Genomic DNA, 12,937 nt, shown 5'->3' on the forward strand with positions numbered 1-12,937 from the left:
CACATCAGGCTTCCTGCATGCAGGGTTCCTGCTTCTTCCTCTGCCCTGTGTCTCTGCCTCTCTCTCTCTCTGTCTCTCATGAATAAATAAATAAAATCTTAAAAAAAAAGAAAGAAAGAAAGAAGAAAGAAAGGAAGGAAGGAAAGAAGGAAAGAAAGAAAGAAAAAAAAAAAAGAAAAGAAAAGAAAGAAAACCACTTGACCCTTAATGTGGGAGCATATTTCTAGACTCTCAGTTCTATTCCACTGATCTCTATGTCTGTCTTTATAACAGTGCAATAGTATCTTGATTACTATAGCTTTAAAACAGCCTTTTTTTTTTTTTTTTTTAATCTTTCTTTCTTTGAGAGCACAAGTAGGGCAAGGAAGGGTAAATGGTGAGGGAGCAGACTCCTCACAGAGCAGGGTGCCCAACGTGGGGCTCCATCCCAGGACCCTGAGATCATGACTTGAGTTGAAGGCAGATGCCTAACCAGCTGAACCACCAGGCACTCCTACAGTAAGTTTTAAAATCAGGAAGCTTGAGTCCTACAACTTTGTTCTTTTTCACTATTGTTTTTACATTCTGAGTCCATTGAATTATCTTTGTGAATTTTCTAATCAGTTTGTCAATTTCTGTGAAGAAGCCTTCTGGTATTTTGATAGGGATTGTCTTGAATCTCTAGAATAATTTGGAAGATGTTGCCATTTAACAATATTGTCTTCCAGTCCAGAAACTTGAAATGTCTTCATTCATTATCTTCATAGATCTTTCATAGATCTATTATCTTCATAGTTCTTTCTCAACAGTGTTTTGGAGTTTTCAGGGTATATTTTATACTTTTGGTAAATTTATCCTTATTCTTTTTGAAGCCATTGAAAATGAAATTGTCTTTTTTTTTTTTTTTAAGATTTCATTTATTCATGAGAGACTTGCAGAGACAGCGATAAGCAGGCTCCCTGTGGGGAGCCTGACACATGACTCGATCCCCACCCCAGATCACAACCTGAGCCAAAGGCAGATGCTCAACCACTGAGCCACCCAAGCACCCCTGAAATTTTATCTTCTTAATTTCATTTTCTCTTTGTTCATTACTAGGTTATAGAAATACAGTTGTTTTTTGTATGTTCGTCTTGTATCCTACGGCCTTACTGAATTTGTGGTTTTTTTTAATAGATCCCTCCTTTTTTTTTTTTTTTTTTTTAGAGATTTTATTTATTTATTCATAAGAGACACAGAAAGAGAGAGAGTGAGTCAGAGACACAGGCAGAGGGAGAAGCAGGCTCCATGCAGAGAGCCCGATGTGGGACTTGATCCCGGGACTCCAGGATCATGCCCTGGGCTAAAGGCAGGCACCAAACCGCTGAGCCACCCAGGGATCCCCTGAATTTGTTTTAATAATGTTTAGTGGATTCCTTAGGATTTTCCATATATAAGGTCATATCATCTTCAAGTTAAGATAGTTTTACTTCTTCCTTTCCAATCTGGATGTCTTGTTTCATCACCTTGTTTAATTACTCTGGCTAGAGTCTCCAGTATCATGTTAGTTAGAAGTGGCAAGAGTGGCCACTCTTGTCTTGTTCCTGATCTTGAGGAAAAGCTTTGTCTTTTTACCATTAAGTATAAACATCTGTTTTGGGTGCTTGGATGGCACAGTTAAGCATTCTACTATAGGGTTGAGCTCAGGTGATGATCTCAGGATCCTGGGATCAAGCCCCACGTCAGGCTCCACACTCAGCGCGGAGTGCTTACTTATAGTATCGCCACCTGCCCCTCACTCCTATCCTATCCTATCCTATCCTATCCTATCCTATCCTATCCTATCCTATCCTATCATCTCTCAAATCTTAAAAAGAAATCAAGTTTAAATAGTGTAACTGTTAGTTGTGGAGTTTTGTTACGACCTTTTGATGTCAAGTGGAAAGCCGTACTAGCATTTTGTATTTGGGTGTGCTATACAGACTTGTGCCCCATGGTTAGAAAAGTGTGTGTCATAGCTTGAAGCTATTAATAGCTTATGCATTCTAGATAACACCTTTGTCTCATGTTTCAGCATGGCTGCCATCCGGAAGAAACTGGTGATTGTTGGTGATGGAGCCTGTGGTAAGACTTGTTTGCTCATCGTCTTTAGCAAGGACCAGTTCCCAGAGGTGTATGTACCCACAGTGTTTGAGAACTATGTGGCAGATATTGAAGTTGATGGAAAGCAGGTGAGTACACTTTTCGTAACAACTGGTTTCATTTTGTATCTTAGGCTGTTCATAGAGCCTGTAGAGAATTAGGTCTTTTTGTTTCTTCAGTATACAGTTTAATGATTACAGACGTGTTTGAATGAGAAATCCATTCTATTCTTGCCATCTTAACTTTATTAATTTTTAACTGCTATCATCTAGACTTTGCTAACGTTCCTACCTATTTTATATAGGGAAGCCCTAGTATATGTGCTCTTAACAGTTTTATATTTGAAATTTAGTTTGTTGCTAGATGGATAATACTAAAATGAACCTTTTTGTATGGGTGGGATTTTTTTTCCAGTTTTTTTCCTAATATTTCATTCAGCACTAAAATACGGGATTACTAGGTCAACAACAGGTCATTTTATGGGTCTCAAAGGGCTATACTGATCTACTCCACCAGCAATGTGACAGTTAAATAACATCCTCATATTTAATTTGTGTAAATGGTTTTTGACTTTAACATAAATAGGCTGCCACCTTTGCTTCAATTACCTGTCACTGGCAATGAGGATGGTGTTTCTTCATGTCTGTCCTGAAAATCCACTGGCAAGACTAGAGGAAAACTCTTCTGGAATTAGAGTTTATAGGTTTTTTATGTTCTGCTTTTTGTTGTGAAAATGTCTTATCCAGCTTCCTGTACATATTTTGAAGATGCATGAAATTCCCACTGCAGGTGGGTCAGCTGAAAAAGAAAACTAGAACAATGGGCTCTTCTCCAATAACTCAGTCCTCTCGGGCATTTGTTCATGTGTCTCATGCTGCTAGCACCTAATATATTGGCCCCCATAATTCCATGTCCTTTCATCCTTCTCATTTTTCTGCTTTACCTTACTATCCCTTTCTGTTCTAGTGCCTCAGTTTGTGGCACTGTGTTTGGAAAGCACATTAAGCCAGCTATTCAGAATTCTAGGGTCCCTGAAATAAAAATGCTTGGTAGTAAGTAAGTAACCTCCAAGTTGAGAGAGGGTACTGCCTCAGAATGTTCATTTAAGAGTATACAGTAACAGAGCCTAGGAAACCGTCAAAGATTCTAGGTGATTGTGTCCCAGGAACATACCTACCAAAAATGGAAAAGCCCATTCTAACAAGAGATAGGCCCAATACCCTGAACCATTCATTTATCAGCATATAGGGTTGGATGTGTCTCACTGAATACACATGAGGCATGAAGGGGCCAGGGCAGCGTGATTTGGCAGAGAGTAAATGTTCCAGTCTGTTGTGAGGATTGGGTATCAAAGTATTAGAAATACACATATCAAACTGATGGGGGGTGTGTGTGTGTGTGTATGATAGAAGTGCAGGTGGGCCTCGTGGAGGTTGTGAGTGATGCATCCTAGGGCAGAGTTTGAGGGTGGAAGAGATAATTAGCCATCAACTTTAAGGAAAAGATGTTACTTAGAAACTTTGAAATATGGGCTGTGAAAGTTCTAGGAGGAAAAAAAAAAAAAAAAGGGTATTCCAAATACTAGGAGAGCTTTGAGCACCATGGGGTCGCTAAGCAGAAGATGTTAAAATCCCATTCTGGTTGTGAGAAATCACAGGGCTGGCTGCAGTGCTGGAGAACATGGAGGGGGACCTCTGTCCAGAGCCCAGGCATTAGCTTGCCCTCCTACCACAGGAAGGTGAGCAGGTTTCCAGGTGTGAAGGGAGTACTTTACTATCTTAGTGATGCTTTCATTCACATTTTTTTGAGCAGAAAAGGCAGGTCCAGAGACCTTTCTTGTCCACTGAGACCTTGCCTAACACCTAGCCTGGTGTCTTTTCTTACCCACCAATTCAAATACCATTTTTTAAAATTTTTTATTTATTTATGATAGTCACACACAGAGAGAGGCAGAGACACAGGCAGAGGGAGAAGCAGGCTCCATGCACCGGGAGCCCGACGTGGGATTCAATCCCGGGTCTCCAGGATTGCGCCCTGGGCCAAAGGCAGGCGCCAAACCGCTGCGCCACCCAGGGATCCCACCATTTTTAAAAAAAATATTTTATTTATTTATTAGCAGAAGAACAGAGGGAAACAGAGAAGGAGGAGCAGACTCCCCATTGAGCAGGGAGCCCAATGTGGGGCTCTATCCCAGGACCTGGGACCATGACCTGAGCCAAAGGCAGATGCTTAGCTGACTGAGTTACCCAGGTTCCCCTCAAATAATCTTGTATCCATGTTTGCACATTGGGGCAAAATGATGAGAAAAACATAAGGAAAGGGTTATATTAGAATATATAGGGGAAAGTTACTCACGTCTAGTGTTTCTCTGTCATGTTTTGTATACTTGGTAGAATGTTGTTTATAGTTGATTTTCCTTGTTCATCTGCTTTTCTGTGTATAATGTTTATAATTAAATACTGTGCTTTTTACAAGATAAGTAATTTTTGACTCGATATTTTGAATTATGTACTTTATATACTGCTAGTATTTTGAGAAATTTCAACCTAAAACAATTTAAACACACCCTCTGCCTCAGGTTTGTTTTACTATTTTGGACTATTTGCCATATTCTGAAAGTGGGTAGGATTAACCTTGCATTCTTACGTTTATTTTTCCTATCACAGGTAGAGTTGGCTTTGTGGGATACAGCTGGGCAGGAAGATTATGATCGCTTGAGGCCTCTCTCCTATCCAGACACTGATGTTATACTGATGTGTTTCTCTATTGACAGCCCTGATAGCTTAGGTGAGTAGCCCTGCAGTCTGTTGTTTGTCACTGTGTGCCTGTCTGACACTGGTTTCTCAGGTCCTTTTTCATGCATCAACTGGTAAAAAGCAAAGATGAACTTCAGAGAAGGAGTCATCAGTGGCTGGAGTAGAGGCTTCGGACTATAGAGCCTAAGCCTTGGGTCACTTTTCAGCCTAGGTCTCCTATGGCTGCCATGGTCTCTACCTTGTAAAGTAGGTGGGTTATCAAATACAAAGCCATCTTTTGGACTAAGATATTGGAAAGGCTTTTTTGGGTGCTCACCTTTTTTTCAGTACTTCATATTGAGCCTGTTGCTTCCCGATATCAAGACTGGTGATTTGCTGTTTCCTGGTATTGTTTTTGTTTGTTGTTTAAAAGTTTATTTTTTTGAGACACAGAGACCACTCAGGGAGGGCAGAGGGAGAGAGAGAGAGAAGGAGACTCCACTGAGCATGGAGGTGGATACAGGGCTTGATTTCATGACCCTGAGATTATACCTGAGCTAAATCAAAGAGTTGGATGCTTAGCTAGCTAAGCCACCCCGTGCCCCTCCTGGTAATGTTTTTAAAGCCACATTTTAGCCCTTTTCTAAAGTATCTAGGCTAATAAGGAGAGACTTGAACTTGACCATTTCACTAGCTCAGTTGGTCACACATCTGAGAAGCCACTGTCCTTCAGAAAGAGACTGAATAACACTGACCTCACACTCTGCAGAACAAGGCACCGGGGCCTGAAACAGAACTTACTTTCAGTTTGTGCTGATAAGTTTGAAATGTCTCATGGTGGGCAGCCCCGGTGGCGCAGCGGTTTAGTGCTGCCTGCAGCCCGGGGTGTGATCCTGGAGACCCGGGATTGAGTCCCGCGTCGGGCTCCCTGCATGGAGCCTGCTTCTCTCTCTGCCTGTGTCTCTGCCTCTCTTTCCCTCTCTCTGAATAAATAAATAAATAAATCTTTAGAAAAAAAAAAAAAGGAGGAAATGTCTCATGGTGATGTGCTGTCTTTACAAGGTAGCAGTAAGGCCAAGAATATTGTTATCATTAACACAAACCATCTTGGAGGGCCTGCTGGTGATTTGGGCTTGTGCTGGCCAGTTATGGTTATGTGACCTTTTTTTTTTTTTTTCATGGTTATACTCATTTTAATGAAAATACTTGGGCACTCGCAAGAGTTTGAACCACTTTATCAAGGTTATGCAACCCAAGGAGTCAAGCTGAGACTGAGCTCTCTGTGCAGTGTCTCCCAGGACTGAGACAGAGCAAGTCCTCTCTGCCATTGGTTAACTTTGGTCATTTTCAACAGTTGTTTTAGTTCTGGGTTTTCAAACAAATCTGGCTTGCTTTGGGGGACTGTTGGAAGGCCCTAGAGGGTAGGACAGAGCTTCAGGTCACAGAAAAAACAGAGACATGTGATACCCTCCCTTCACACACACAACATAGATTATGTCTAAATCCTGTAGGAATGAGGAAGAACGTGTGCCCTCTATCTCATCATCCAAGGTATAATCCTCTAGGGACAGAAACATATTCGGAGCAAAATGTTACTTGTCTTCATGTCTCCTGGTCTCAAGGGAGGTCTTTAGCCGCCCCTCCCCCTTTTATTTAAAGTAGGCTGCCCAGTACAGGGCTTGAACCCAAAGCCCTGAGATCAAGACCTGAGCTGATTTCAAGAGTTGGATGCTTAACTGACTGAGCCACCCGGGTTCCCTTCTTTAGCTTTTGATTTCTCTTTACTAGCCATGAGTTGTTTCTTGATGGCCCTTCTCCCAGAAGGCAGGCCCTGGGGAGGAGAGCAGAGGTAGAAAGTAAAGAGGCAAAGAGAGATTGATCTCCTCTGAAATACAAACACACCTAGGGAGAGGGTCTGATGTTGGAGGATGCTCTGCCTTCCCTGGAGGTCCTTGCAAGAGTGTGATTGTTAGGTGGAGCTCCTTTGCTGAGCTAACTAGCTTGGCTTTGCCAAAGTACTTTTAAAAGTTCTATTGTTGAAGGTGCCTGAGTGGCTCAGTCGCTTAAGTGTCTACCTTCAGCTCAGATTATGGTCCAGGGTCCTGGCATTGAGCCCTGCATCAGGCTCCCTGCTCAGCGGGAAGCCTGCTTCTCCATCTCCCTCTGCCATTCCCCCTATGTATGCTCTCTGGCTTTTGCTATCTCTCTGTCAAATAAATGAAATCTTAAAGTTCTGTTGTCTTGGCTTGGATAGGGTGGGGCGAATCCCACCAGTAGTTGGCCGAAGTAAATAAAATGTGTTACGGGAACTCAAAATCTGGATCAAGAAAATAAAAAGCTATTGTCAATCTAATGTTATACTTTGGTTTTACTTGCTTGGATGTTAGACTATTGCCTTACCTCTAGGTATAGGATAACAATTTTGATCAGGAATCAGGATGTTGTGAAAGTTTCAGCCCTGCTGTCTGGACTGGCAGCTGGTCTAGAGTCTATAATACTAGTTTGAGACCTGGGGTAGCAAACTTACAAAAGACCGAATAGCAAATGTTTTAGGCTTTGTTGGCCATATATTCTAGTAAACTTTGCCACAACACTCAATTCCACTGTTGTATCACAAAAGCAGCCACAGAAAATATATAATGAATGAGTTTGTCTATGTTCTAGCAAATCCCCCCCCCCCCCCTTTTTAAGATTTTATTTATTTTAGAGAGAGAGTTTGAGCGAGTCAGGGAAAGAGCAGAGGGGGAAGGAATGAGAATCTGAAGCTGACTCTGTGCTCAGCACAGAGCCTGACATGGGACTCAGTCTCACGATTGTGAGATCATGACCTGAGCCAAAACCAAGAGTTGGACTCTTAACAAACTGAGCCACCCAGTCTCCCCACTTACTTACTTACTTACTTATTTATTTATTTATTTGCACATGCAAGAGAGAAGATGAGGAGGAGGGGGAGAGGGACAAACAGACTTCTCACTGAGCAGGGAGCCTGACTCAAGGCTCTATCCCAGGACCCTGAAATCATGATCTGAGCTGAAGTCAGATGCTTAACCAACCAAGCTACCCAGGTGCTGACAAGATTTTATTTGTTGACCCCTGATCTAGATGATAAGGATTCCTTCTCCTGGTTTTCTGGAATTCCCAAAGGCCATCATACAACCCCACAGTAAATCCATGCAAGGTGCTATGCCCCAATGTGATCAGATTATTTTAGGGGTAGGAGAGATTATAGGTGATTGACATCACTGAATTTAAGAATAAAGTTTTGGGGCAACTGGCTGGCTCAGTCAGTAAAGCATGATACTCTTGCTCACACTGGGCATGAAGCCTACTTTAAAAAAAAAAAAAAAAAAAAATGGAGGGGATCCCTGGGTGGCTCAGCGGTTTGGCGCCTGCCTTTGGCCCAGGGCACAATCCTGGAGTCTCAGAATCAAGTCCCACGTCGGGCTCCCAGCATGGAGCCAGCTTCTCCCTCTGCCTCTCTCTCTCTATGTCTATCATAAACAAATAAAATCTTTAAAAAAAAATTATTCATGAAAGGAGGAGGCAACACAGAGGCAATTCATTTTAATTTTTGTGTCCTACACTCCCAAGGGATGGGGGACTATTGGGAGTAATAATTTCATATATTCAAATAATTATTGAGCGCCTATTTATGGAAGAAACTTCTAGATTGAGACAGAAGAGCAAATACAACAGTAAGTCCAAGAAACATAACAGTAGACCTGATAGCAAGAAATTTTACAGATAACATTCTCAGAAGTGGTTATGGGATGGGCCATGGTAGTATTCTGTTTCAGAGGATGACCATATAGGATGGTCAGCAACCTTGCTGAAAAGGTGACTTTTGGGAGAGACCTAAAGGAACTGAGAGAGGCCAAAACAGATACCCAACAAAAAAACCTTTCCAGGTAGGGAGAACAGCAGATGCAAAGTCACCAAGACAGGAAGAAGAAGGAATCTCAGTGTTGTAGCAGATCCCTGCCCAGGGATCCCTCTTTCCATATTCTAAGCAGTTCTTGCCTTTTGTTTTTTTTGTCTTGAAGTCAGAGAATAAACAGTTTACTTCTAAACTACAGCCTCAAATTACAAGCAGACTTTTTTTTTTTTTTAATTCATTCATGAGAGACAACGAGAAAGAGGCAGAGACACAGGCAGAGAGAGAAGCAGGCTCCTTGCAGGGAGCCTAATGTGGGACTGGATCCCGGGACCCCAGGATCACACCCAGCGTTCAACCGCTGAGCCACCCAGGTGTCCCAACAAGAAGACCATTTAAATGATTGTCATAGGGATACCTGGGTGGCGCAGCGGTTTAGCGCCTGCCTTTGGCCCAGGGCGCGATCCTAGAGACCCAGGATCGAATCCCACGTCGGGCTCCAGGTGCATGGAGCCTGCTTCTCCCTCTGCCTGTGTCTCTGCCTCTCTCTCTCTGTGTGTGACTATCATAAATAAATTTAAAAAAAATTTTTTTAAATAAATGATTGTCATATTAAGTACTTTGTATGCATTGATTCAAAATAGCCCTGTGTAAGGTAGGTAATACTGTTAACCTCATTTTGTAAAATCATGCCTGACACTGAGATGCCCAAGCCGTGGTTGTGGGAGGTTGAACCTGGCTACTTACACAACATGATTGATGTACATCCAACCTTTCTAAATTAGTACCATATTGGCAAGAAGTGTTTATCACTCATTTTTTAGAAGTCAGTCGAGCTGTTTGAAATACCGGTAACCTACACGATGGAGGTCATGTTAAAGGTCCATAAGCAAGGTGTAGAGAGAACATGGGGACCCTGGGCCAGCTGCAGCCCTAGAATGGAGACCCTTTCTGTAAGATATGCTCATAGTTACTAGCCAGCAGTGATGGAAATTGTCCATGAATACCTTCCCTCCTTGGGTCAGGTTGCATCATGTGGAGCCACCTTGTATTCTGGATCCTTTGTTCCTCCACAGCTTTAACTGGGCCCCACTTCACAGGAGCTGAGCTCCTTAGTGGGGACTGAGGAGAAGCTGGTGATTTTGTGCTTAATGGCAGGGGGTTAGATTTTGCCTTTTTTCTGTCGTTTTGAAACTAGTGATATTCTATCAAATGTCCAGCATACTTTAAAGTAGTTACCTTGCAGTTTAACTAGGGCTCTTGGACATTCTTCAAGATCAGAATTGTATGTAACAACAAATTTTGCTTCTTTCAGAAAACATCCCAGAAAAATGGACCCCAGAAGTCAAGCACTTCTGTCCCAACGTGCCCATCATCCTGGTTGGGAACAAGAAGGATCTTCGGAATGATGAGCACACAAGGCGGGAGCTAGCCAAGATGAAGCAGGCATGGTCTGGGGCAGGGTTCTGTTTTCCTGTAGCATTCTTAGACTCAGGGCCCAAAATTGGATGTTGAGGGGGCCCAGCAGAAACTCTCACAAGCCAGGTTATTTATTTATTTTTTAATATTTTATTTATTCATGAGAGAGACAGAGACCGAGAGAGGTAGAGACACAGGCAGAGGGAGAAGCAGGCTCCATGCAGGGAGCCTGATGTAGGACTCAATCCTGGGTCTCCAGGATCATGCCCTGGGCTGAAGACGGCGCTAAACCGCTGAGCCACCCGGGCTGCCCAAGCCAGGTTATTTAAAGAGTCCCAGAAGCCTCTCTTTCTCCATTTGTCCCTCATTCCCTGATGCCTGTTCAGAGCGTCCTTAAGATTCCCTACTTATCTGAGATGGGAACCTCTCCTGTGAGATAGCACTATGCCTCCAAGGATTGCCTGGCTGAGACAGCAGTAGTCAGTGCTCCAAATGCCCAAACTTTATCAGGCTCTGGATTTCCCTCTCCAGTTGTTACCCTGCTATAATGTGAGGCCAAGGATTAAATTGGTAGCAACCAAAGGATCAGGAAAGCTTGAGGACAAGGAGTCTAGAGAGAGCCCTAATGCCTTTATAAGTGATGATGAGGGCTTCCCCAGTGCAGGACAAGAGCCTTAATTAAGATATTCAGCCCAGGTTCTTCCACTGAAGTTTCTCTGTTTAAATGTCAAGGTCAGGATTTATTTCCTTCCATAGGCATTCAGTCCTCTCTGAAGCCAACAATTGGAAGACCCAAGTGCTTACTCTGGATTGACAGCTTGAATCATTTGCTCTTGATTTCCTCCTTAACCCGGCAGGGCTTCTCTGGCCTCTCCCTTCTGTCTACTTCTCAGAGAAGAGCCTGTTTGATAGGGATTTTATATTGGGGTAGGGAGGGTAAACTGCATATGAGTTTCATAAGACTCATCTGGGTCTGGCAGCTTTTAAAAGAAGTTTTTTAAGCTGAATTTTGAGTACTTTACACTTCATATATGTGACACTTAACTGAAAGTGCTTTTCTCTTTGCTAGGAGCCGGTGAAACCGGAAGAAGGCAGAGATATGGCAAACAGGATTGGTGCTTTTGGGTACATGGAGTGTTCAGCAAAGACCAAAGATGGAGTGAGGGAGGTTTTTGAAATGGCCACGAGAGCTGCTCTGCAAGCCAGACGTGGGAAGAAAAAATCTGGGTGCCTTGTCTTGTGAAACCCTGCTGCAAGCACAGCCCTCATGCGGTTAATTTTGAAGTGCTGTTTATTAATCTTAGTGTATGATTACTGGCCTTTTTCATTTATCTATAATTTACCTAAGATTACAAATCAAAAGTCATCTTGCTACCAGTATTTAGAAGCCAACCATGATTATTAATGATGTCCAACCCACCTGACCACCGAGGTCCTCCTGACACCGCTCTAACAGCCCTCCTCTGCACTCCCACCTGACACACCAGGCGCTAATTCAAGGAATTTCTTAACTTCTTGCTTCTTTCTAGAAAGAGAAACAGTTGGTAACTTTTGTGAATTAGGCTGTAACTACTTTATAACTAACATGTCCTGCCTGTCATCTGTCAGCTGCAAGGTACTCTGGTGAGTCCCTACTTCAGAGCTTTACTCCTTAACAGATTGTATTGGCATAGCTCTGTGATGGTCATCCAGTTTTTTGAAAATGTGCTTATCCAGAAAGGCTCAAGTCCATGCAGCTGTGGCAGAGTTACAGTTCTGTGGTTTCATGTTAGTTACCTTATAGTTACTGTGTAATTAGTGCCACTTAATGTATGTTACCAAAAAATAAATCTATCTACCCCAGACTAGATGTAGTATTTTTTGTATAATTGGATTTCCTAATACTGATATTTGTCATCCCTGCAGAAAGTGTATTGGTTTTTTTAAAAAAGAAAGTGTATTTGAAAATAAAGTCAGATGGAAAATTCATTTTTAAAATTCCCGTTTTGTCAGTTTCTCTGATAAAAGATGGCCTGTTTCTCCTGTTTTCAACGCCACATATCCCAGTACCCTTCCCCAGAGCTGGGCTAAATAAATAAGAATTTGGTTTCATGCCTGAGACACTCAGACACTTCAAAAGGTGGCATAACCTCTCACCTGGACTGCAGGGTCTGGCTCTAGTTCACAGTGCTCTTTTTCCTCACTGTATCCAGGTTCCCTACCAGAGAAGCCACCAGTTCTCTTGGGTGGCACTCAGTTTCTTCTCTCCAGCTGACTAAACTTTTTTTCTGTACCAGTTAATTTTTCCAACTACTAATAGAATAAAGGCAGTTTTCTAAACTTCCTGTATCCTGGTGTTTGTGTTGCTCTCTCCAGGGTTGGGAGTGGGAGGATATATATGTCTAGCCTAGACGATTTGAATGTGAAATATCAGCTTGCCCCCCACTCTGACCCCTCAATTTGGCACTAACCTGTCTCCTAAGGAGGTGGAAATGCTTTTTTCTGTGTCACATTCAAGTTCACAGTAGCCTAGTGCGGGGAATGCAGTGTACCAGGGAGACATGTCGGGCACTCCCAACAGTCATTGCTCTAGAGGAATCTCAGGAGTGTGACATTTTTCGCTTTCTAACCATTTTTAGTCTTTTACTTATAGGTCTGAGCCTCAGGTTGTTGATAGGTATGAAGGATGGTCTCAAATCTGCCCATCCACTCCACAAGGCAGGGAGGGGCTGGGACTCAGTGGCTCCTTTGGAAAGCCAGTGTTAAGGACAGTGCCATATTGGAGATACAGGAGAAAGGAGACCAGAGCCCTAGATAAGAACACACTCCA

At 42.7% G+C, this 12,937-nt stretch overlaps 1 protein-coding gene across 5 annotated transcripts in view; it reads left to right on the top strand.

Annotated features, from left to right (window-relative positions):
• The window catches only part of RHOA (ras homolog family member A), a 63,369-nt gene extending 50,913 nt beyond the window's left edge, over positions 1 to 12,456 (top strand). For 3 of the 5 annotated variants that reach the window (XM_025455856.3, XM_049097966.1, XM_025455855.3), the window contains 4 exons: positions 2,033 to 2,189; positions 4,767 to 4,887; positions 10,025 to 10,155; positions 11,198 to 12,456. In XM_025455856.3, coding sequence (XP_025311641.1) covers positions 2,034 to 2,189; positions 4,767 to 4,887; positions 10,025 to 10,155; positions 11,198 to 11,371 — 582 coding nt within the window. In that variant the 5' untranslated portion in view covers position 2,033 and the 3' untranslated portion in view covers positions 11,372 to 12,456. Of the gene's footprint in view, positions 1 to 2,032; positions 2,190 to 4,766; positions 4,888 to 10,024; positions 10,161 to 11,197 lie in introns of all 5 variants that reach the window. The other 2 variants (XM_049097968.1, XM_049097967.1) reach the window with 1 other exon arrangement.
• The last annotated feature ends 481 nt before the right edge of the window (positions 12,457 to 12,937 follow it).

Source organism: Canis lupus, chromosome 20 (genome assembly GCF_003254725.2).
Source record: "Canis lupus dingo isolate Sandy chromosome 20, ASM325472v2, whole genome shotgun sequence".
Lineage (NCBI taxonomy): Eukaryota > Metazoa > Chordata > Mammalia > Carnivora > Canidae > Canis > Canis lupus.